The 24,275-nt window shown below is 42.3% G+C and overlaps 1 protein-coding gene across 1 annotated transcript in view; it reads right to left on the minus strand.

Annotated features, from left to right (window-relative positions):
• Window positions 1-1,309: 1,309 nt before the first annotated feature.
• LANCL2 (LanC like 2) overlaps window positions 1,310-24,275 on the minus strand; it is a 51,660-nt gene continuing 28,694 nt past the window's right edge. Inside the window, exons 3-9 of the mRNA XM_044245679.1 lie at window positions 20,293-20,500; window positions 19,278-19,425; window positions 18,086-18,232; window positions 14,181-14,363; window positions 6,773-6,949; window positions 6,418-6,490; window positions 1,310-1,647 (exon numbers count right to left, since the gene is read on the minus strand). Coding sequence (XP_044101614.1) covers window positions 1,544-1,647; window positions 6,418-6,490; window positions 6,773-6,949; window positions 14,181-14,363; window positions 18,086-18,232; window positions 19,278-19,425; window positions 20,293-20,500 — 1,040 coding nt within the window. The 3' untranslated portion in view covers window positions 1,310-1,543. The remainder of the gene's footprint in view (window positions 1,648-6,417; window positions 6,491-6,772; window positions 6,950-14,180; window positions 14,364-18,085; window positions 18,233-19,277; window positions 19,426-20,292; window positions 20,501-24,275) is intronic.

Genomic DNA, 24,275 nt, shown 5'->3' on the forward strand with positions numbered 1-24,275 from the left:
GAAGGTCACAAGCTAGGAGGCCACAGTCCCGCAAATAAAGGGTCAGCAACATCCCACGAACTGGATATGCCTGAAGATTTGTCTTCCACGTTGATATTCTTGCTCCTTTATGAAAGGAGAGGGAACCAGGGCTGATGAGTGATTAGACAGACCCTTACAGGCAAGGAGCAGACCAGCGGAGAAGCCTGTCTAGGCTTTTATGACCTGTGCCCTAGCTCCCAAGATGACAAGTACATGGAAAGTACTAGGCCACTGGTATGGTGATGACAAAACTCTTCTAAAAGCTGAAATCCAAAAGAATTATTGAGAATATGCTAATCAAAATTAATGCCCCCCCCCTTTTTTTTAGATAAAACAGGTCAGACAGATGATACCACAATTTTCTTGGTAAGATTATGTTTCCCATATGTATAAATGGAGACTAGTCCTTTTTCATTTAATATATTTCATCAAATGTGAGATTTCAATCACCCAAAAGTAGGCCAAAAAATGACTGTATTCCTCCCAAATTTATAATGCAGTAACTTACCAATTTTTGAAGTAAGCTTAATTGCAAGGACAAGGGAACAGATGAGTATCTGCTTATCACCACCTGGAACTGTATCCACTGAACTTATAATAGGTTACGATGTTGATAAAATTGAGGTGTCGTCTGTTTTAATAATGTAAACCAAATCTAGAACTGCCAGTGCTTAGTCACTCCTACTTGATTTCCATTATGCTCATGAAAAGGCTTCCCCCGACTGTTTTCTGGGATCATGACGTCCACTGCCCAGGGCACTGGCCGCTTTGGACGGGGTTGAAAGGAGCCTCTGGAACTCCCCATGGGTGCCCGGAGCTTCTGCTGAGAACAGGGAGCCTCAGTAGAGCTGCCGTGCATGCCCTCTGGCTTCTTAAAAATACTAAGGGTGAACACAGAACACAAAGGGGAGCATTCAGCTAGCTTGTGCAAAGGCGCAACCCCTACCCCCAACCATTCCAGTAACCCCCCTCCCATCTGTCCTGTTAATTTCAGTCTTCGGACCAGTCTCCCCTCATGCTTGTCTGAAAGGTACTCACAGAAAGTGCTGACAAAGTATCACTAGGATATCACCTCAGAGAAGCTTTCTGATGTAAGAGACACCACCTGACCATTCCTGCTTGTCAACACAGAGGACACCTCCCTTGAAATACTATGTACAGAGAAGTGGCTGCCACCGTCCTCTCGTGCATGGTCGGCTCTGGGCTCGCGGAAAGAGCAGGGCTTCCTGTCTGGAGCAACTTAACCTACACACAACACACACCAAGAAACATGCAAGTGCTACAGAAGGCCGGATGTGAAGAATTCATATTTTACACAGGGAGGGGAACACTGTTACAAAACGCTGATGGGATGGTTTCTGTCATTCATGCTCTAACTTGAGGGTCTCTGCAACAAAGGGGGCCCGTGAAGGTGTTTGCTTCTCTCTCTCCTTTTCTTGCCTTCTTCAGGATTCATAGTTGGTTCTGTGGCAGGCACTAAGCAATCTGGCTTTTGGTCCAAACAGGTATCTTAGTAGTCTCTCTACATCTTTGTGCTCCTCTGCGAAGGGGCAAGTTCAAATGCCGGAAACCGGGAGGTCTCTGGTGCCAGGATGTCGGAGAGGAAGTGAATCGCGCCGGCCATGCCTGCAACGTACAATGTGGGTCCCTTTATTAGAGGCCATCAGGGAGTGTCTGAAACCAAGTGAACTTTAATCATTTCCTTTGCCAGGGGCTATCGGGATGATGGAAAAGGTGCAGAGGACTTTATCAATGACTTCATAAAAAAAACAAATGCAAAACAAACAAACAAAGAAATCCTTACATTAGCACCCAGCAGATAACACCAGTTTTCTTCCTTTTTTTTTTTTTTAAATTTGGGTTCTGGGCTTTAATCTCATATCTTGAAACTTTAAGGTGATCTCACGGAATGGCTTCCTACAAAGCTACGATGCTGCTATTGTGCTATTTCAACTATAAAACTTCCTCTCTCAGAGCCTTATTCTTAGTCCAAACAAAAGGTTGCATTTTTTTTTTTTTATCTCCTTTAAGTTTTAGGAATGACACTTTAATTTTTAAACTTTAAATTTTAACATTAGCTTCAGGTGTACCACTGAGGGAGCCAATACTTCTATCTATACATGATTCTGTGCTCATCCTGGGTCCTCTTCATCCCCTTCCCCTGTCCAGCCCCCGCCCCGCCTACCTCCCCTCTGGTAACCTTCAGTTTCTTCTCTGTAGTTAAGAGTGTTTCTTGATTTGTCTTTTTTCCCCCTTGTTTTGTGTCTTAAATTCCACATATGAGTAAATCATACGGTATCTTTCTCTGATGGATTTGGTTTGCTTTGGGAAGTGGTACATTTGACCTTCTCCATCTATGGCATTATGGCAAGATTTCATTTTTTTAAAAAATTTTATTTATTTGACACACACACACAGAGGTCACAAGTAGGCAGAGAGGTAGGCAGAGAAAGAGGGAGAAGTAGGCTCCCTGCTGAGCAGGGAGCCGGATGCGGGACTTGATCCTGGCCAGGACCCTGAGACCATGTCCTGAGCTGAAGGCAGAGGCTTAACCCACTGAGCCACTCAGGTGCCCCAATTTCCTTCTTTTTTGTGGTTAAATAAATATTCCATTATTCTCTCTCTCTCTCTCTCTCTCACACACACACACACACACAAATGCCACTTTAAAATGAACTTTGTTTTCAGGCGCCTGGGTGGCTCAGTGGGTTAATCATCTGACTTCAGCTCAGGTCATAATCTCAGGGTTCTGGGATCGAGCTCCATGTCAAGCTCTGTGCTCAGGGGACAGTCTTCTTGTCTCTGCCCCTCCTCCTGCTCCTGCTCTCTCAAATAAATAAAATCTTTAAAAAAATATATATAAAACGAACTTTGTTTTCATCAAAATCACTGCAAATCATTGTGGTCTGCACCAAGATTGGGTTTTAAATTGATCTACAGGAGGGTGGGCAAGGTAGTCTGCTAGCTGGCTGGCCCCAGCCTCTAGGCCCCTTTTTAACTATTAAACAGGGGCACCTGGGTGGCTCAGTGGGTTAAAGCCTCTGCCTTCAGCTCAGGTCATGATCCCAGAGTCCTGGGATTGAGCCCCGCATCAGGCTCTCTGCTTAGTGGGGGACCTGCTTCCTCCTCTCTCTCTGCCTGCCTCTCTGCCTGCTTGTGATCTCTGTCTGTCAAATAAATAAATAAAATCTTAAAAAAAAATAAACTATTAAACAAACTGAACTTAAGTTTTAAAACTACCCCCTCCCAAATCTCTACTCCAAGCTTTCACTGGAGAATTCTACCAAACATTTAACACCAATTAATATATTTTATCTGTCCCAGAAAACAGAAGAGCAAAGGATAGTTCTCAATACCATTTATTAGGTCGGTATTACTTTGATACCAAAGCAGACAAAGATAGTATAACAAGGGAAAATTCTAGGCCAAATTCCTCATGAATATAGATGCAAAAGTCCTCAGCAAAATATTAGCAAATACAACTCTTCAATCAGAACATTTCCTCCCTTACTGGATCTTTGTTTATAGCTTTCCTTTTGATGTAAAATTTATAGCAACAAAACACACAAGTCCTCAGCGGACTCCTCTGAGTTCCAACAAATGCATACACCCGTGTAAACCAAACTCCTATCAAGAGATAGGGCACCCTTCCATCACCTGCCCCGGAAGTTCCAGTCTGTCCCTCTCTTGCCCTCGAGGCCGCCATCGCCAGCACGGATTGGGTTGGCCTGTTTCAGAATGTCCTTTGAAAGGAATCCCACAGCATACAGCCTATTCTGTGTGGCTTCTTTCCTCGATGATTTTGCAATTCATTCATATTTTGTGTGAGTCGTTTGCTGTTTTCCTACATTTTGGTTGTTCTCAGACTAAACCTGTAAGTTTTTGTTTGAAGAAAGGGTTCCAGTAGCCCAAGAAATCTGAAACTCACTGACTTATTAGAACGCAATAGGAAAAGATGATGACTGATGAATCCTAGAGTGGCCCATGCTGGAATGACCTTTGTTTTCTTGTTTGGTGGGGTGGGGCAGCAGACTCACCGAGTCACAGCACCTGGGCCGGGGAAAGCTCCAGAAGGGGTTACAGGTGTCAGTGACCCTTTCGGCCTAGTCACCTCCACGAAGGCACTAGAACTACTCTCCACCCCCTCCACAAGTATCTGCTTCGAGCCAACTGCCGGCACTTGTGAGGCACCGGAAGCAGATGAGTCTAACTTCCCAGCCTCTGGGAAGTGGTACATATGACCTAGTCGGGCTTTGGAGCTGCCGTTAATAAACCTGAATGAACTCCACCGAGAGTTTGGGTATTAACTCTGTTAAAGCTGATAAAAAATGCTGCATTTTTATGATGCAAAAGGCTGAAATTTTTTTCTGAGAATTATTTTTTTCATTATGATGGCTTTGAATATTAAAAGGATATTATTCTGCATAAGACAATAGCAAGTGCTCTGTTTTCTGCTTTTTTTTTTTTTTAAAGATTTTATTTATTTATTTGACAGAGAGAAATCACAAGTAGATGGAGAGGCAGGCAGAGAGAGAGAGAGAGGGAAGCAGGCTCCCCGCCGAGCAGAGAGCCCGATGTGGGACTCGATCCTAGGACCCTGAGATCATGACCTGAGCCGAAGGCAGCGGCTTAATCCACTGAGCCACCCAGGCGCCCTGCTTTTTTTTTTCTAATATATGATTAAAAAATATAACCAAGAGCAGAAACAGAATAGGGCCAACCACCACAGACAATTCAGACATCAGAAGGGAAACAGAGGGGCACTAGCTTTACACACATTAACCTGACACACACCAGCTTCACAGCACAGGTGGGATAGAGCAACGTCTCAGAAACACAAACTACTGAAACTTACCAGATATGAAACTGATAACTTGATACTATTGACACTGTTGATAAATTGATAAAATATTAAACAAACTGAACTTATAGTTTTAAAACTATCCCCTGCCCAAATCTCTACCCCAAGGTTTCACTGGAGAATTCTACCAAACACTTAACACCAATTAATATATTATCTGTCCCAGAAAACAGAAGGGCAAATGATACTGTTTATTGGGTTGGTATTACTTTGATACCAAAAGCAGACAAAGATAGTAAAACAAGGGAAAACTCTAGGCCAAATTCCTCATCAATACAGATGCAAAAGTCCTCAGCAAAATATTAGCAAATATACTTCAGCAATATGTAAGACCAAGTGAGGTTTACCCCAGAGATGCAAGGCTAGCTTAAAATTTGAAAATCAACCAATGTAATCCACAATATATTAATAAATTTAAAAGAAAAAAAAATTATGTCAACTGATGCAGAAAAAAAGCATCTGACAAAATGCAACACCATCTATTGTTTGGTTTTTAAAAAAATATTCAATCATTTATTCCTTCTGAAGTTTACTTCAGAGTTAGTATAAAATGTAGCTCTAAAGTAATTAAAAGTCATCAACAATTTATCCTAATATCATTTAGCCTTAGCCCTTTGATTTCTGTGGCTGGCATTACAAATTATCTAATTCTCTCTTTCTCTCCCTCTCTCTCTCTCTCTCTCACACACACACACACACACACACATACACACATAGAATACAAATACAAAAAATGTATGAGTCCTCTCTGTAGGGTTTCTATTTTGTTTTCCTGAATTATATTCTACACATGGTGCTTTGCAACAGACTTAACTGTGTTTGTTCATTTCCTGTCTTTGCTTGTTTTTCAGAATTTTCTTCAGTATGCTATCATTTTTCCAACTACTAATACTTTCAAATTACTAAGATCAATTATTTATACTTTTTTATATACCTGAAATAATTAAACACATTTAAGTAACCAGTTTCCTGTGAATAGATCAGTTTTATATATACACTGTTACAGACAATATGTAGAGGAGTAAACTTATTTCTTCTATTACTGAGCAGCAAACATTCTTTTTTTTTTTTTAAAGATTTTTTATTTATTTATTTGACAGACAGAGATCACAAGTAGGCAGAGAGGCAGGCAGAGAGAGAGAGAGAGAGAGAGAGAGGAAAGCAGGCTCTCCGCTCAGCAGAGAGCCCGATGCGGGACTCCATCCCAGGATGCTGGGATCATGACCTGAGACGAAGGCAGCAGCTTAACCCACTGAGCCACCCAGGCGCCCCGCAAACATTCTATCTTGTGTGCACGTATTTTCCACCAAAGATTGAGAAATATCTGAAGGACACTCACGGGTACATGAATTAGGTAAGGCAGAGAGACTCCATACAACTTTCAGCAATAAACTACATTGTTCACAGTTATTTCATGGCTGTGGAGTTATTACTCGAGTTAGGAGCCAATGTAATAGAGCCAGTGCAGAGAGAGGCAGAAGCACCAAACTCACTCACCCACGTGTTTAAACCTGGCGTTTCCTGCTCGGTCTTACCTTCGAAGAGAGAATAGGGCCGGTCGGGAATGCGGCACCCATGTGCTCCATAGTCTAGACACCACTCGGCAAACTACGAGGAAACATATTTAAGAGCAGAGATTTCACTCGGTGAAAAGGCAGCAAGTAAGACACCGCATGAATTCACCAAGAACTCAAGGGAGAAGATTCTCGGGCAACAGAGAGCGGTCAACATGGCCCAGCTTGGCCAGGGGTACGGTGGGGGGGCGGGGCAGGAGAAACAGGGGAGACCAGAGTTGCAAGAAATGGGCTAAGAGAAGGGGGAGAAGCCGTATTTTTGGATTCTGCGCAGGCTCCGGAGTATTCAAAAGCTGTCAGAGTAAAGTTTCCTTACTTTGCAAGCTCGGTAGAGGTACTTTTTATCCTGCGTGAGATGGTACAGGGACAGGAACGAGTAGCCATTGCCGGCGGTCCCGTGGCAGATCCCGTAGCCCTTCCGAAGCAAACCTCGCTGCCAGATGACGTCACTGCACTCCATGGCGTCCTTCAAGTACTTCTCCTCCTTAAAGACCTGGGCCGTGAAAAGGCAAAGCGGTGTTGAAAAAGATGTTTTAGTTTCCTGTTCTGCTTAGTCGACGGCACGTTAGGAAACGTGACACGGCTCTGGGGGAGAGCAAACGCCACCAGCAACGCCGCGTACCGAGCCTCACTGTCTTAATCCACCCAAAGTCTCCTCCCCTTGCCCTCCTGGTTCATGGTTTTGCAGAAGTAAAATGAGAGGTTTGGAGGGAAAGAGACAAATGAGCTCAGCGAGGACAAAAGCCCGGTGAGAGGAAGCTGTTTGTGCCTCCTCCAATTCCCTTTTACATTTTCTTCTCTTTCTCCCCACATTTCATTTATTTTGTTTTTCATTTATTTTGTTTCTCTAGTCCTGCCCTCAGAACCTGTCGTCCGCATCTCCCCCTGCTTAGCTCAGTCCATGCGTGCATAAATGAATTAGAGGCAAAAGCGTCATCAGAGATGCTCTCCTTGGGGGGAGCAAACAGGATTCATCTACCTGTGACTGATTAGCAGCGACCTCAAAAAAACCAAGATGAACGACGTGAATCCGTGTCTGCAGAGGGTTGAAGGGGAAGGAGAGAGACATTTGCATTTCACTCACTTTCCTCATGTGGGATCTATTCACCAGGGTCAGAAGTAAAACTCTTGACTCCTGAGAAGCTGAGGCGTGAGCTCTAGGGTCACACTGCCCTGCGTCAGAATCTCAGCTCTGTCACCTTTTTTAACTGTGTGGCCTGGCCCTGGACGAGTCGCTCAACCTCTTATGTCTCAGTTTTCCCAGCTATGCAAGGATACAAGGTCTTCATCTTGGTGGCTTGTTATGAGTATTAATGACACCAAATCAATTAAATGGGGGAAAAGAAAAGTCTTTTCAATAAACAATGTAGGGACATTCAGACATCCTGATGCTTAAAAAAAAAAAAAAAAGACTCTCCTCTTCTGTCACATATACAAACCTAATAAAAGAAATATACATGTAATATGTAAAACTTAAGATAGCTCAGGGGCGCCTGGGTGGCTCAGTGGGTTAAGCCGCTGCCTTCGGCTCAGGTCATGATCTCAGAGTCCTGGGATCGAGTCCCGCATCGGGCTCTCTGCTCAGCAGGGAGCCTGCTTCCCTCTCTCTCTCTCTGCCTGCCTCTCTGCCTACTTGTGATTTCTCTCTGTCAAATAAATAAATAAAATCTTTAAAAAAAAAAAAAAAAAAACAAAAACTTAAGATAGCTCATAGTTCCAAATCTTGATCGGTGCAGGCAGGGAAGAATGCTATCTGTATAAACTGGGGCTAAGTAAAATTGGTGACCATTATAAAAGTGAAAACTGGGACGCCTGGGTGGCTCAGTGGGTTAAAGCCTCTGCCTTCGGCTCAGGTCATGATCCCAGGGTCCTGAGATGAACCCCGCATCGGGCTCTCTGCTCAGTGGGGAGCCTGCTTCCCTTCCTCCCTCTCTGCCTGCCTCTCTGCCTACCTGTGATCTCTGTCAAATAAAAAAAGCGAAAACTCACTGAAGTGGGGTCAGGAGGTTAGAAGGAAAACCTGCCACTCTACTCAATTCCAGGAAGACTTGTCAATTACAGACCCCAGCAGAAGAGGAAACAGGAAAGAGGAAAGAATCATCAATTTTAGGCCCCAACAGGAGATCACTGCGTCTCCTACAAGGAATCGACTAGCCCTGCAACTCAGTCAATGAGAAACCGCCATGACCCCGAACTCCTGCTTTTGTCCAGTGGACTTACATTTGAAACAATCTCTCCCTTCTTCCTCCTCCTTCTTCATAAAATAATGTTCATCTCCTTTGTTTGTTGGACTTGCCTATGGTTCTGTTATAGCTTGCATATCCCAAAATGTAATTCTCCACTATTCTTGAATAGGCCCATTTTGCTGGTAAAATAACTGACTGTTTTATTTTTTAGGTTAACAATTTCTTAGACAAGATACAGAAAGAAATTACCATAAAAAACTTAAAAACACATAAGACTTTATCAGAATTAAAAACTCTATTCATCAAAAGATACCACAAACATTATGATCAGGAAACTACAAAATTATTTCTAAAACATCTATCTGACAAGGACTTGTAACCAGAACATCTGAAGAATCCTTACAACTCAATAACAAGATAAAAGAAAGAATAAAACAACGTGGATAAAAGGAATGAACAGACATTCAACAAAGGAAGATATATAAATGAGCCAGGAACACAGGCAAAATTGCTATCCATTAAAAACTACAATGGGGGCACCTGGGTGGCTCAGTTGGTTAAGCCTCTGCCTTCAGCTCAGGTCATGATCTCAGGGTCCTGGGATCAAGGCCTGCATCTGGTTCCCAGCTCAGTGGGGAGCCTGCTCCCCCCTCTCCCACTCTCCTGCTTGTGTTCCTTTTTTCTCTTTCTCTCTCTCTCTCTGTGTCAAATAAATAAATAAAATCTTTAAAAAGAAACAAAAACTACAAAGAAATATCCATCAGAATGTAAATAAAAAGCCTTTCAATACCAAGTGTTGCCAAATATGTGAACTCTCTTACGTTGTCGATGGAACATAAAAGGAACAACACCCTTTGTGAAAAGGTCTAGCAGTTTCTTACAGTTACTCTGATCCAGCGATTCAACTCCTAGTATTGGCCCCAAAGGAATGAAAACACGCATCTACAAAAAGACCCGTACAAGAATGTTCATAGCAGCTTATGCGTAAAAGAGTAAAAAACTAGAAACAACTGGAAAACAAACGGATGAAGTGTGGTAGATTGATGTAAGTGATGCTTAAACTTAGGAAGGTCTTCCCAATCTTGAGGAAGAAGGAAAGAAAGTGCAATTTGAAGGGATCTCTCCAGCTGATTCTGATGGGCACCCCAAGATAGTCCATGTTTCAAATAATCAACTTGCAAATGAGTTTCTCGAACACTGTTTACATGAAAGCATGTTTGATGTAAGCTCAGCAGCCGGCCATCAGAGAGCACTTCTAATACGGCTCTGATGTGGGGTTTCCAGCAGAGGGACGTAGGTAGGAGTGGGGAAGGAAGGATGGTTTCATACTTTACAGAATCAAGAGTATATTAATCTCACTGTGGTATGACTTACATGGTTTTCCTGGACAGCATATTCGTAAATACCTTTCCAAGTACAATTTTCATTGGACCAATGTTAGCATTTGTTGATAGTGGCTGAATCCACACAAATGCTAACACCTGAGGGCCCATCTGTGTAGTTCGAAGGTAGAATTTGTTACCATCACCTATAATCTACTGTCAGATAATCAAGAACTGCTCAGCAAAGCAGCTTCTAGCTATTGGGTCCAGAAATGTATTCTGCTAGAAAATCATCTGCAATTCCTATAATTCCTAATATAGCATAGAATATTATTAAAACCCTGACATTTTTCAAGGATCATCTAGAATACTCCATAATTTCAAATTAACAATATGTGTTCATACAAAGTAGAGGACACCCAACTACGCACATGATCAGCATTTCTGGGAAGGGAAAACAAGTGAAACTAGATGACGTTTATAGTTTTATCTGTGAAGGATATTAATATTTTTTTCAAATACTTGAAAACCTTGTGCCTCCATAAGCATTCCTGAAGAACTTATGGGTTCACATGCCAGCAAGAGAAAATAGTGAAAACTTATATAAAATGTAAGCACTTCCTAATTCTGAGACCACTTTAGCGAATGCAGATGCTCTGAATCTGAGTTAACAATAATGCGAGAGAAAAGGGAGCCTTGAGCTGACTTTCTTCCTTGCGTACCTCGTGTTTGAGAGTCTTGATGGAAATGGACGAAATCAAGTTTTAGTGACTGAGTATGGGATCGTGTTCACGTCTTTGCTCTACGCTTAAGAGAAGAGAGAACTTTCTGTTTCAGAGTAAGCAAGGCAGGGCCAGACATTCAAATGATACTCTGAGCCGAAGCCAGACAGGAAGCAGGGGCTCTGGGACATCTGTGGCATTGCTCCCCGTGTGACCAGCAATGCTAGAAGCAGACGGCAGGGACAGGCAACAGCACCAGGAGAAATGGGCCTCCTCAGGATGATGGCCCTGCTGGATGTCGGGGCTCCTACTTACCTGCTTACCACTGGCTTGGGTGGGGAGGGAGGAGACCCCCAGAAGCAAAAGATTCCATTTTTTATCAAAGTCATACAACTGTTTTGAATATCAAAGAGTCCTTGTTTGTTCACAATACACTCATTAGGGTTGGACAATTCTAAAACGGCAGACTTATCTCTGTGTCACTGAAGTTGCAACCGTCTCTCTAAAGCTCTAAAAAAGGGAGGCAACAATTTGAACAGAATTTTATTTTAATTTAAAGACTGACATTGTGTTAAGATGAATCATTAAGTTCTTATTTCCAAAGAGTATATTTCACTGTGCTTTTTTTTATTATAACTTTCTGAGTTATTTTCTTAAATGCTCATACCTGACTTTTATATTTGAATATTTTAGGTATTACTGTTGTAGGAGGACTAAAAAATTCAGAAAAATTAGCCAATATCATGAACAATTCCCACAATTTTTCTAAATTATTATGGTTAGACACAAAGGGAAAAAATTGATTCGGGGACTAGTTCTTTTGTTATTTCTAGGTAGAAATATGAATTCTGCTTCACTGATTCTATTAAAACTAAAGAGTTTAGGGGCACCTGGGTGGCTCAGTGGGTTAAGCCTCTGCCTTCAGCTCAGGTCATGGTCTCAGAGTCCTGGGATTGAGCCCCACATAGGGCTCTCTGCTCAGTGGGGAGGCTGCTTCCTCCTCTCTCTCTCTGCCTGCCTCTCTGACTACTTGTGATCTGTCAAATAAATAAATAAATATCTTAAAAAAAAAAAAGAGTTTATGCCAAAACACTTATCAATTATTATGGTTACTATTATATACCTTGATATATGAACAACCTCCAACATCAAATATTACAAATAAAGATGCATTAAAAAGATAAAATTACAGAAGAAGTACTGCTTACAATGCAATTACAAAATGGGCAGAGGACCTGACTAGAAATTTTTGCAAATAAGACATGCAGAGGGCCAACAGACAATGAAAAGATATTCAACATCACTAATCAACAGGGGAAGTACAAATCAAAATCATAATAAGGTATCATCTCACACTGTCGGATGGCTAAAATCAAAAAGACAAGAAATCACAAGTGTTAGAGAAGATAGGGAAAAAAAGAAACCCTGGTGCACTATTGATGGCAATGTAAATTGGTTCAGCTACTGTGGAAAACACTATGGACGTCCCTCAAACATTTAAAACTAGAGATAACATATGATCCATTAATTCTACTACTGGGTATTTGACCAAAGAGAACAAAAACACTAATTCAAAAAGATTATGCACCTCTGTTTATTGCAGCATTATTTATAATAGCCAAGATATGGAAGCAACCTGGATGTGCACTGATAGACAAATGGATAAGAAGTGTGTGTGTGTGTGTGTGTGTGTGTGTCTATTACTCAGCCCTAAAAAAGGAGGAGATCATAGCCGTTTGGTACAACATGGATGGACCAAGAGGGTATTATGCGAAGTGAAATAAGTCGGACTGAGAGAGGCAAATACCATGAGATTTCACTCATGCAGAATCTAAAAAAGAAAAGTGAATAAACAAACAAAAAGCAGATTCATACCTATAAATACAGAGAATAAACTTGTGGTTGTGGGGGATTGACAAAATGGGTGAAGGGAAGTGGGAGCTAACAGGCTTCCAACGGTGGAATGCATACGTCACAGAATCAAAGGCGCGGCATAGGGAATAGAGTCAATGACACTGTAATAGCATCGCGTGGTGACAGACGGCAGCTACACTTGCGGTGAGCAGAGCATGATGTAGAAATTGTGACATCACTATGTTGTACAAAGTAATACAATTCTGTGTGTCAACTACATTCAAAGAAAAAAATAAGATTTTATTTATTTATTTTAGAGAGAGAGTCTGGGGAGGAGTGGGGCAGAGGGAAAGGGGGAAGCAGACTCGCTGCTGAGCAGGGAGCCTGATGTGGGGCTCGATCCCAGGACCTTGGGATCATGACCTGAGCTGAAGGCTGACGCTTAACCGACTGAGCCACCCAGGTGCTCTCAAATTAGAAATTTAAAAAATAAAATAAAATGTGGTATATTCTTCTAAAAAACATGCTTGAAAACATTTTTTTTCTTTAAATGTGTATGATTTTTCCAAAAAAATGCTAAAAAGCTTAAATATTGCAGGATACAGTAAGCTGTTTGTAATTTCAACTTCTATGTAATAAAATACTATGAAAACATACTTAAAGACAACTTAAAAAAAAAAGAAAAGGCAGCATTGTTTGCTTTCAACTTACAAGGTTAATTCTTAGTCCAGGAGAGAAATCAAATGTATTCCTAATATTGTGCCCAAAGACTATCTTGAGACTACCAGAATTAATAGTAAAGGTACTGCCTATTTTTTTTGTAATACCCCATATGTGTAAAACCTCAAACATCACACTTCTCCCTTATGAATAATTTTATAACAATTTTAAGGTCAAATTTAAAGGGCCCCAAATAAGCATCATCGTCCAAGAATGCTTATGCAAGCAAAAAAATAAAATGATGTGAAGTCCAACAAAAAAGCATTTGGTTATAATAGTGCTTACTGTTTCTCGGATATTCACACGCAGAATGGAAATCCTTACTCTGCTGCCATCCAGGCTTTCTTTTACACATGAACATAATCCCTGTTAAAACACACATGCATTGGGGTGCCTGGGTGGCTCAGTGGGTTAAAGCCTCTGCCTTCAGCTCAGGTCATGATCCCAGGGTCCTGGGATCAAGCCCCGAATCGGGCTCTCCGCTCAGCGGGGAGCCTGCTTCCTCCTCTCTCTCTCTCTCTGCCTGCCTCTCTGCCTACTTGTAATCTCTGTCTGCCAAATGAATAAATAAAATCGTAAAAAAAACCACACAAACACGCATCGGGGCGGGTATGTGCTATGGTGAGTGCTGTGAAGTGTGTAAACCTGGCGATTCACAGACCTGTACCTCTGGGGCTAATAATATATTATATGTTTATAAAAAAATTTAAAAAATTAAAAAACCCACAAAAAACCACACACACATGCAACTGCCGGGGCAAGATAAAGTGAAATAGGGAGACTTAATTTTGTAAAAACATCAGCTCTGAAGGGTTTTTCATTTGCAATCAAATGTGCTAGCCAAAAGCAGACTGAAAGCCTGGTGGAGGAAAGTGGATCTCCAAACATCCAATGCGTGTGACACGAATGGCGACACTGACCTTGTAGGCCTGCATGAGCATGTGGATGACCCCGGGGGCGCCGTGGCACCAGTGGACCAAGCGATCTGTTTCATTGCTCAGCGATGACGGGTAGTTCCCAGAGCGGAATCTTTTGTGGCGCACATAATCGATACTAGGCTTCACCATTTCTGTCAGGGTTTCTTGGTCCACTTTTGCTGCTGGCTTTAAACAGAGGAAAACAAAACATTTATTTTTCCTTTTTTAAGCGTTTGTACTGTAGCTACTATAGCAAAGCCTCAAGGCCTCAATTACCTGGAATACCGAGAAGCATATAAAGCTCAAATTAATTCAATTATCTGGTTATTTAAGACTTGGGGGGGACCTTTCTTTAGTTCAATTTGTCTTGATGTCGAAGCCAAAGTCTGAAGGCCATCTGCTGGAAAATTCCTTCTTGCTCAGGGCAACCTTTGACTGACTGAATGAGGCCCACCCACATTATGGAAACGGCTTTACTAAAAGTGCAAGCATCTGTGGGAGTGCTGATTATGACTCCATCTCCGGCCCCCCATCTTGTTCCTGTTTGCTCGGTGACCTCTCTTGCAGCTACATGCTCCGGGCCCCTAGGAGACTGACACGTACCTTAGAAATGGCGGCCAAGGCAGGGACCTGGGGAGGCTTGTTTTGGCCTCTCACGAATCTGTCCGAGGTAACATAGTCTTGCCCTTTCCTGATTGCCCTTTCCTGATGCAAGATTTCCATAAAGAGCAGTTGTCAGTTAGGTGCCCGCAAGCCCTTTGAGAGTGTGCGATCCCTCTGACCTCACTGCAGTGCCCTCTGCACGTTCCCTCTGTCTATAAATCTATGGTGTAAGGTCTGGTCTTCGCAGAGAATAACTAGGCAGCTGCTGTAGATTGTCCTCTGCTGCCCTCCCCCCGTCTGAAAGTCACCCTGAATAAAACTCTGTAGTCTCTGCTTTGTTTACCTGGTCTCCAAGTATCTTCTCAGTCGGGGGATACTTTACTGTACCTCCCCACCTTCTAACACCGTTTAAATGTAAATCTCACCCAAAATGTCCTCACAGAAACATCCAGAAAAATGTCTGACCACCTACCTGGGCACTGTGGCTCGGCCAAATTAGTAGAGACTATAAGAACCATCTCAGACAGCCGGCTAACATTTCTAATGGGGACTCTGAAACTCCTACATCAGGCAACCTTTCATCTGAGCAGTTCCTCCAATAACAAAATACAACAACAACAGCCTGACTTCAATCCCTGTGGGAACAGGGAGGGCCGCCCAGAACCCGGTGGACACGCAGGCCTGCCCCTGCGTTCGGTTCTATGCTTCACTTCAACTGTCAACACGCCGGCCTTTCTGAAGCTGCAGGATCTGGTTCAGTTGCTCCAGACCCTTCCACCTCCAGCAGGAGTCAGGGGAGGAACAGTCAGTTTGCGGGGCCATCTCGCTGATGGAGATCCAGTGGCTCCGTGTGAAAATTTTCAAAGCTGCCCTCCTGCACCCACACCTCCCCTGTATGCACATGCATTCGGCTCTGCCTCCCCCAGCAATGGCACTTCCAGTCCCTGGGGCCCAGGTGCTGCTGTGCAGACGCACTGGCTTCCGGGGCATCTTCCTCTGACCTCCACGCATGATCCACCTCTGTCCCGTCTGGTCCCCCACTGCTCTTTCCTCTACTCTCAGTCTACATACGTGTACTCTGGGGCCCCAGAGTGTCTCCTAGTCTCATCAAGGAAGTTGGGTTTCTGGGTTTTCTTTGTTTGTTTTTGTCTGTTTTGAGATCATTTTCAAGAGAGAAATGTCTTGGGACGCCTGAGTGGCTCAGTGGGTTAAGCCGCTGCCTTCGGCTCAGGTCATGATCCCAGGGTTCTGGGATCGAGTCCCACATCGGGCTCCTTGCTCGGCAGGGAGCCTGCTTCTCCCTCTGCCTCTGCCTGCCTCTCTGTCTGCCTGTGCTCACTCGCTCTCTCTCCCTCTGTCTCTGACAAATAAATAAATAAAATCTTTAAAAAAAAAAAAAGTCAAATATTATAAAAAAAAAAAAAAGAGAGAGAGAAATGTCTTTATTCTGCCATCCTGAAAGCGAGTTTAAGTCACATTTTCAGTGTTCGTGCGGCCTCTTCTGAGAGCCTTCCCAATGAAACCACACAGCAGAACCTACAGCACCACGCAGTCCCCCCGCTGCTCCACGTAGTGGCGTTAAGTACCCGGCTGGGCAGACAGGTGTGACCTGGCTCCGGCTCGGGAGCTGGTGTAGCACACTGCGGCCTGTGATTGCTACAAGAAAACTGACATCGATTTCTATACAGAATCCTGGCTAAAGTGTATTCTCACGTTCTTCACTTTAAAGCAGATAAAGGGGACAGCATTGTGACTTGTGTTTCTCTCAAGGAAGCCCCCGATATCTAACAAAATTAACCTAAACATCTACATTTAAACTTTAAGGTTATGTCTTACTGGTGTGGTTTTCATACGGTTCCGTTCCCCTAAGGACATCATTTAAAAAGAAAGTTTCAGGGGCACCTGGGTGGCTCAGTGGGTTAAGTCTTTGCCTTCGGCTCAGGTCATGATCTCAGGGTCCTCGGATCAAGCCCTGCATCAGGCTCTCTGCTCAGCGGGAAGCCTGCTTCCCCCTCTCTCTCTGCCTGCCTCTCTGCCTACTTGTGATCTCTGTCTGTCAAATAAATAAAATAAAATCTTAAAAAAAAAAGTTTCAAAGGCTAGTGTTAACACATTTTCTGCAGAAATAGGAAATATATACAAACTACCAGTGTTCCAAACTAATAGTACTATTTTTAAATGAGCTCTGGAAACCCAGTTACTTTGAAAACGTGTCTGCACCATAAAGAAAATTCATAAACTGGGATATGTACACTTTGCTTCCTACAATAATAAACAAAGAGAACTAATTACCAGAAAAGGGGTTTTCGTCCCATGTAGATATGGATTTCTTTTAGTGGTAGAGTAGGTTCAAAAAAAGGAATTTGAAGTAAAAAATTTCTCGCTTTTAGCTAAAAAGTTTTAATCCAAATGCTAATCCATGTTCCTTGACTTACTAGCTGTGTGATTTTTGAGAATTAATTAACTACTCTGTTATGGGTGTGGTAAAGAAAGGCTTAATTAAAAAAAAAAAAAAAAAAAAAAAGAAGGAAAGGCTGTGTACAGAACAGGGAGGGGAACCAGAGGCCCGGAGGCTGAAGCAGGGTGAAGCTGTGTGTGTGGGGGGTTTCTCCGCCCGCCTGACGCAGTGGTGGCCACTCCAGACCGCAGGCACGACTGAGAGATGAGATCATAACCACGACAAACCAGTTACAGGTTTAGAACAGGTTTAGATCACAGCTGGTAGCAAGTTGGGGTGTCTGAACATGAAAAAGTCCCTGTCTCCATTGGGATTCTGGAGACCCTTTCTGCTCCGAGGGTCCCCTCTGTTCAGAGTCACTACTGCAGTGCGCAGAAGGACGCGGACAGAGGAGGAATGTAGGCAACAGACCCGACTCAGCACAAAACCAAGTGGAGAAGGTGCTCTCGGCACCTTGCTGCCCGGGGCCACGAGGCAGAGCTTAGGTTTCCATGATTCAAGGGAGGATCCTTCTTTTATATCAGCCTGCTTGACTTACATTAAAATTTCCATCCCCATTTACTCTTTGGCCAAATAGTTTCTTTTCTTTTCTTTTTTTTTAAGATTTATTTATTTGAGAAACAGAGATAGCGAGAAGACAGCATGGGCTGGTGGGGGGGTGTTGCAGAGAGGAGAAGCAGGCTCCTCACTGAGCAGGGAGCCTGATGTGGGGCTCCATCCCCAGGACCCCAGGATCATGGCCTGAGCAGAAGGTTGACAACCAACCGACTGAGCTACCCAGGCACCCCACGGCGAGATATTTTATACCGTGGCCCCTGTCTTAGCATTTCCGAGTGCTTTCACCTACCTGCATTAACATGTAGTAGATCCCCGTCATGCCATGGGCCGCCCCCACGTACTGCTTCCGGTGCCACTGATACAGCAGCGGGCAGCGCTCGGCCTTCCTTTCTTCCCTTGACAGAGTCTTTCCAGAGTCAATGATAGCACTGACCACCTAAGAGATAAGGCGACAGTGTTAGTCTAGAAAACATACATGGATCCTGCTTTCATCTCCTTGACACTAACAACTCTCTATTGATCACTTAATCTAAAAATCTACAAGCAGTCAGCAGCCACGACTGTTACCTATAGTTCATAATAAATATGGGCAGAGAAAAATCAGAAGACAATCTCAGGACAGAAAAAGAAATGAGAAAGTCAAATCACAAGACTGAAAGTTCTTGGGATGAACAGTTTACTAGAATCTAGTAAAACTTCCTATAAAAACTCTTACTTAGTTGCCTCGTAACTGCAACGTTTCCTCAAAGGACTGGCACTACATCTTCTAGGAAAGGCTGGAGCGATTAGCCTTATTTATGGAAAGGCTAATGAATGAGGTCCTTGTGGCCTGCAGAGTTTAGTTAAATCAAAAGAAGAGCCTGTCTGTAGTGACTATGTAGCAAAGGCACAAAATGTTCCCTCCTCTCCTTTCTCCCTTCATACTTTCGGTAACAGTGCTCCAGGTTCTAGCTGGGTGTCTGGCCTGTTGGCCATAGACAGACACAGTCCTTTCACTATTTCTGGAAGTAGGAAGTGAGCAGAAGTGTAGCAGACAACTTCTGGATTGTGGCCTTAAAAAAGAAGCTGCTTATCTTCTACTTCCTCCCCTGTCTTGAGCCGATGGGTGCTCGATTAGCTTTGGGCAGGCAGGCAAGGGCATGGCCCTAGGATATGGTAGGATACAAGAGAAGAACCCAGATCCGGAGCCATCTGTGCCGGGACTGCCTACCAGTTCGGATGCATTAGGAAAGAGAAATAAATATCCTCTTTCTGAAGCTGCTGCTGTTTGGTTCTAGTAAAGACAGGTGAATTAACGGGCCCAAGAGGAGGACAGATTAAAAAAAAAAAATTCCTAGAAAGGAGAATAAATGAGCTACATATTGCCTATATGAGATCCCTTAAGAAATGACTCCTACCCAGAAGCAGTGTCCAGCCCCTAATGGTAGGTTGGGACGGTAGAGATGACGGGGCGCCCACGGTTGACGCCAACCCCACAGTACCTCTTTAATAGCTGACTCACACACGGTGCCTGGACCGATCTCCGTGTTCAGGTAGAGTAAGGCGTACAGGTAACCTGCCCGTCCATAGAGCAGCTCGTCGGGGAGGTCTGAATCCCGGCACACGATGGTCCTCTGAAGCTGCAAAAGTCTATCCAACAAAAACAATTGTTTCCCCAGAGAATGTTGGAAACACCTCTTCAGGAAACTGTTAGTTACCCTATCGCTGTAGAAGTTTCCTGTTATTTATTTTTCATTTAAAACCGATTTTAAGGAATGCAAACAAATGGAACCCAAACAACAAAAACTTCTCCACTACGCTCATCTCCCTCTCAGATATCACAGTAACGACAACACACCTTTCTGTTCAAAATATCTACCTGGATACTAGCCTAACCCATGTAAGAGATGATAATCAATTTTGAAATCAGAATTAGAAGAAGGTGATTTAAAATTTAAGAGAAAATAGTACTAAATAAATAAATAAAAGGGAAAAAAAAGAAAATAGTACTAAAATGTAGCCAATGCTTGGGAATTAGCTTGACTCAGTCTATCAGTCAAGAAACATCAACAGATACTCCACCAGGCACCAGGGGAGTGGGGCCTGACTTCTATCTCTTCCAAAACAGAATATAAACCAGAGGGGCAATAAAAGGTTTACACTGACTATTCCAAAACAACTGAACCTAAAAATAACTTAGTTATGATAGCAGATCTAAGGCATATAAGCTAATTTTTGTGCAATGAAGGCAACCAAAAATTAATTACAAAAAGGATCAAAGTAACATGAAGAAACATATTTATTTCTCCCAAAATTAAGGCAGACGCAAGCTTGATAGAAAGGAGGCACATGATCTTATCATCACGCTCAAGGCTAATATGCAAACTTCTTTACTTCTTGGAAAGACCTGCCGGCAATAGCAGGTGGATTAAAAAAAGTTTTCTTTTTGAATGTCTTCCTACAGGAAGACCTTGATCTGAGAAGTTAGAGTAAATACTTCCAGTTTTAAAGACTCACTTTGTGATGCATTCCTGGGACTCGCAATCACTTTTGAGTTTATGATACACCACAGCTCCTACAGCAAGGGGTCCAGCATCCCCACAGAGGAAGGTGACCCTGCGGCCATTCAGATTGCGAAGGGTTCTCTTTACGTAGTCCAGGGATCGGAGCAGGTAGGTCTGGTCACAGGTGACCCGGTACAACTGCAGGTACAAAAGGGCTATGCCTGGAAAATTCCCCCCGCCCCAAAGAAAAGCATTATTACCTTCCAGACATTATTTTGCGATCACCTGAAAAACTTACACAAACCCTCTGTTTCTGAAGGAGCATCAGCAAACTAATTACACCTGGCACATCTTTTAAAAACAGAAAGAAAAAACCTCTCAGGGTAGAAAAACCTGAACCAATTTAAATCCCTTCTTTTGCTAATTGCTCTGTTAGAGTGATTCAGTACCTCCTAGACAAGGTAAAATCTAAGACTGCCCACACATTCCCATTTTCCGTACATTCATTTCAAGATTTTACTCCTCCTCTGTATTTTAAGCTAACTGGATCCTTTCCTTCCTACTTCTCATATAATCACTTCCTCCTATCTTACTCCAAATTAAATCATGACTTTCTAAATTTTACAGCCCTACCAGGCTCCCCACCAAGCAGGTCCTGATGTGGGGTTTAATCCCAGGACCCTTTCTAAAAAATTAGAAAATTTTTCTATTTCTCACAATTTTTCAATTGTCTTTAGTGACCAAACTATCCAAATGACCAACCGGCCAGTGAGTCAACTCACCGTTTATTGAATAAGTCATATGACGCAGAGTGAGGTAACGAAGACAGAGTTTATCACCTATGCAACTTTCCTATCTTAAAATTTTTATTTATTTATTATTTAGGGAGAGAGCAGACCATGGGCTGAGTATGAGACCCCCGTGGGGGCCCCATCTCACAACTCTGAGATCACGACCTGAGCTAAAAACCAAGAGTCGGATGCTTAACTGACTAAGCCCCCAGGTGCCCCGTCACCTTCCTATTTTAAAGGACAAATCCAGACACTTAAGTGAACCAGAGAGGGGTCGTCTTCTGGAAATCTCCAGAGGATGACCTATATAGCATCTGGAAGAAGCCTGCTATTATTCCTGGCCTCCAGTCACTATGACGGCTAAGTAAAAAAAAAAAAGATCCATATAAATATATGCTTAATAAAATATGTTATGGAGAAAGTACTGAAGGAAATGATAGGATGGTGAAAAGGACAAAGAGAACATTTATTCATGTTAGATGGGGATTCTCTCATATTATGTTCTTTGTCTAACATCCTACTCTCGCTTCTGTTAGTTTTCATTTTGCTTTTTATTTTATTTTGTTGTGATGTTTCACTTGAGTGTAACTGGCACACGACGTTCCAGATGTCTCTGGTGCACCACGCGGCGTGGTTTACCAGCGGTGTTCTGCTGTGCGTTTTGCTTTTTAAATTTCTCTAAATAGGTAGTTTCTTTTTAATTCTCCATTTCGGAGCATCTTATTTCACTTTCAAATGCTTAACAGCTCTCTCTCTACATGCATCTGAAAAGTCCTTTTCTCATTATCTATTTCTTGAAAGTTGTTAAGTTAGATATAAAAGTACCTTATTTGTAAGTCTTAAAAAGTGTCCTATGGGGCGCCTGGGTGGCTCAGTGGGTTATGCCATTGCCTTTGGCTCAGGTCATGATCTCAGTGTCCTGGGATCGAGTCCCGCATCGGGCTCTCTGCTTGGCAGGGAGCCTGCTTCCCTTCCTCTCTCTCTGCCTGCCTCTCTGCTTACTTGTGATCTCTCTCTGTCGAATAAACACATAAAATCTTTAAAAAAAAAAAAAAAAAGTGTCCTGTGGGGCGCCTGGGTGGCTCAGTGGGTTAAAGCCTCTGCCTTCTGCTTGGGTCATGGTCCCGGGGTCCTGGGATCGAGCCCCACATTGGGCTCTCTGCTCAGCAGGGAATCTGCTTCCCCCTCTCTCTGCCTACCTCTGCCTACTTGTGATCTCTGTCTGTCAAATAAATAAATAAAATCTTTTAAAAAAAAGTGTCCTGTATTTAAGCTGTTTCTGTATTCAAGAAATTGAAATTATAAACATATAGAAATCAAGCTGAAAGTGAAGTACCTACAAATTTCAAACATATTTATTATAAAAGGTTTACAAATAAGTACTTCACGATTGACTCAGAAATCCTTTAAAAAGAGAATGATAATGTGGTCAGCCTGTGAACATTAAAACCTACAGTTATAGATGTATTCAACACTTAAATATTGTAATTAATTAAATAATTAATTTTAGAGAGGGGGAGGGGCCGAGGGAGAGAGAGAATCTTAAGCAGGCTCCACATCCAGCACAGGGTCCAATGTGCAATAAACATAGGGGTGCATGTATCTTTTCAAATTAAGTTTTATCCCTTTGGAAAAATACCCAGAAGTAGAATTGCTTGGATCTACTATTTTTATTTTTATTTTTTATTTTATTTTTATTTTTTTTTTAGATTTTATTTATTTATTTGACAGAGAACACAAGTAGCAGAGAGGCAGGCAGAGAGAGAGAGAGAGAGAAGCAGGCTCTGCACTGAGCAGAGAGCCCGATGCGGGGCTCGATCCCAGGGTCCTGGGATCATGACCTGGGCCAAAGGCAGAGGCTTTAACCCGCTGAGCCACCCAGGCGTCCCTGGTAGTACTATTTTTAATTCTTTACATTTACTTTCCCACCAAAAGTATACAATGGCTCCCCTTTTTCCACATCCCTGTCATCATTTTTCATCTCCTCTATTTTTAACAAAAGCCATCTTAACAGGTATGAGGTGATATCTCATTATGGTCTTGATTTGCATTTCTTGATAATTAGTGAACACTTTTTCAGGAATGTGTCAGCCATTTGCATGTGTTCTTTGGAAAATATCCACTTAGGTCCTTGGCCCATTTTTTAAACTGGATTTTTGTTATTATTATTATCATTTTTACTATTGAGCTGTGTAAGTTTCTTATACATTTTGGATACTGACCCTTTAGCATAAATATGGTTTGCAAATATTTTCTCCCATTCTCCCAAAAGAAAATTACCTTTTCTGTTAATTGCTTCCCTTGCTGTGCAGAACTTTTTAGTTTGACATGGTTCCTCTTGTTTATTTTTTCTTTTGTTGCCTAAGCTTTGGATATCATATAAAAATAATCATTGCCAAGATTTGAGTCAAGGAGCCCCTATGAATTCTCCTAAGAGTTTCATGGTTTCAGGCATTACATTTAAAGTCCCTAATCCATTCTGAGTTAATTGAGAGTGGTATGAGATAGTAGTCCAAGTTCACTGTTTTGCACATGACTCTCCAGTTTCCCCAATATGATTTATTGAAGAGATGATTTTTTTTTTCTCCACTGTGTGTCCCCTTGTTGCCCTTGTCAAGGATATTAACCATTTATTCTGGGTTTATTTCTGGGCTCTCTATTCTGTCCCATCAGCTATGTGTCTGTTTTCATGCCAGTACCATATTGTTCTGATTACTATACCTCTGCAATATATTCCAATTTCAGAAGTGTGATGCCTCCAGTTCTGTTCTTTCTCAAGACTGTTACTGCTATTTTGGTTGTTTTGTAGTTCCATGCAAATTTTAGGATTTTTGTTTTCCGATTTCTGTGAAAAATACCATAAAACTTAATAGAAATTATATTATCTATAGATTTCTTTGGGTGATATGAATATTTTAACAATATTAATACTTCTGATCCATGACAATGGGATATTTTATCTACATCTTCATTCTTTTATCAATGTCTTACAATTTACAGCACAGAGGTCTTTCACCTCCTTGATTAAATTTATTCCTAAGGATTTTTCTTTGATGCTATGATAAATGGAATTGTTTTCTTAGTTTCATTCTCCAAGTTTCCTGCTAGTCTATAGAAACACAACTAATTTTTGTATATTAATTTTGTACTGAATTTGTTCATCAGTTTTAACAATTTTTGGCAGGACCCTTAGGGTTTTCTCCCT

Source organism: Neovison vison, chromosome 4 (genome assembly GCF_020171115.1).
Source record: "Neovison vison isolate M4711 chromosome 4, ASM_NN_V1, whole genome shotgun sequence".
In the NCBI taxonomy this organism is placed as follows: Eukaryota; Metazoa; Chordata; class Mammalia; order Carnivora; family Mustelidae; genus Neogale; species Neogale vison.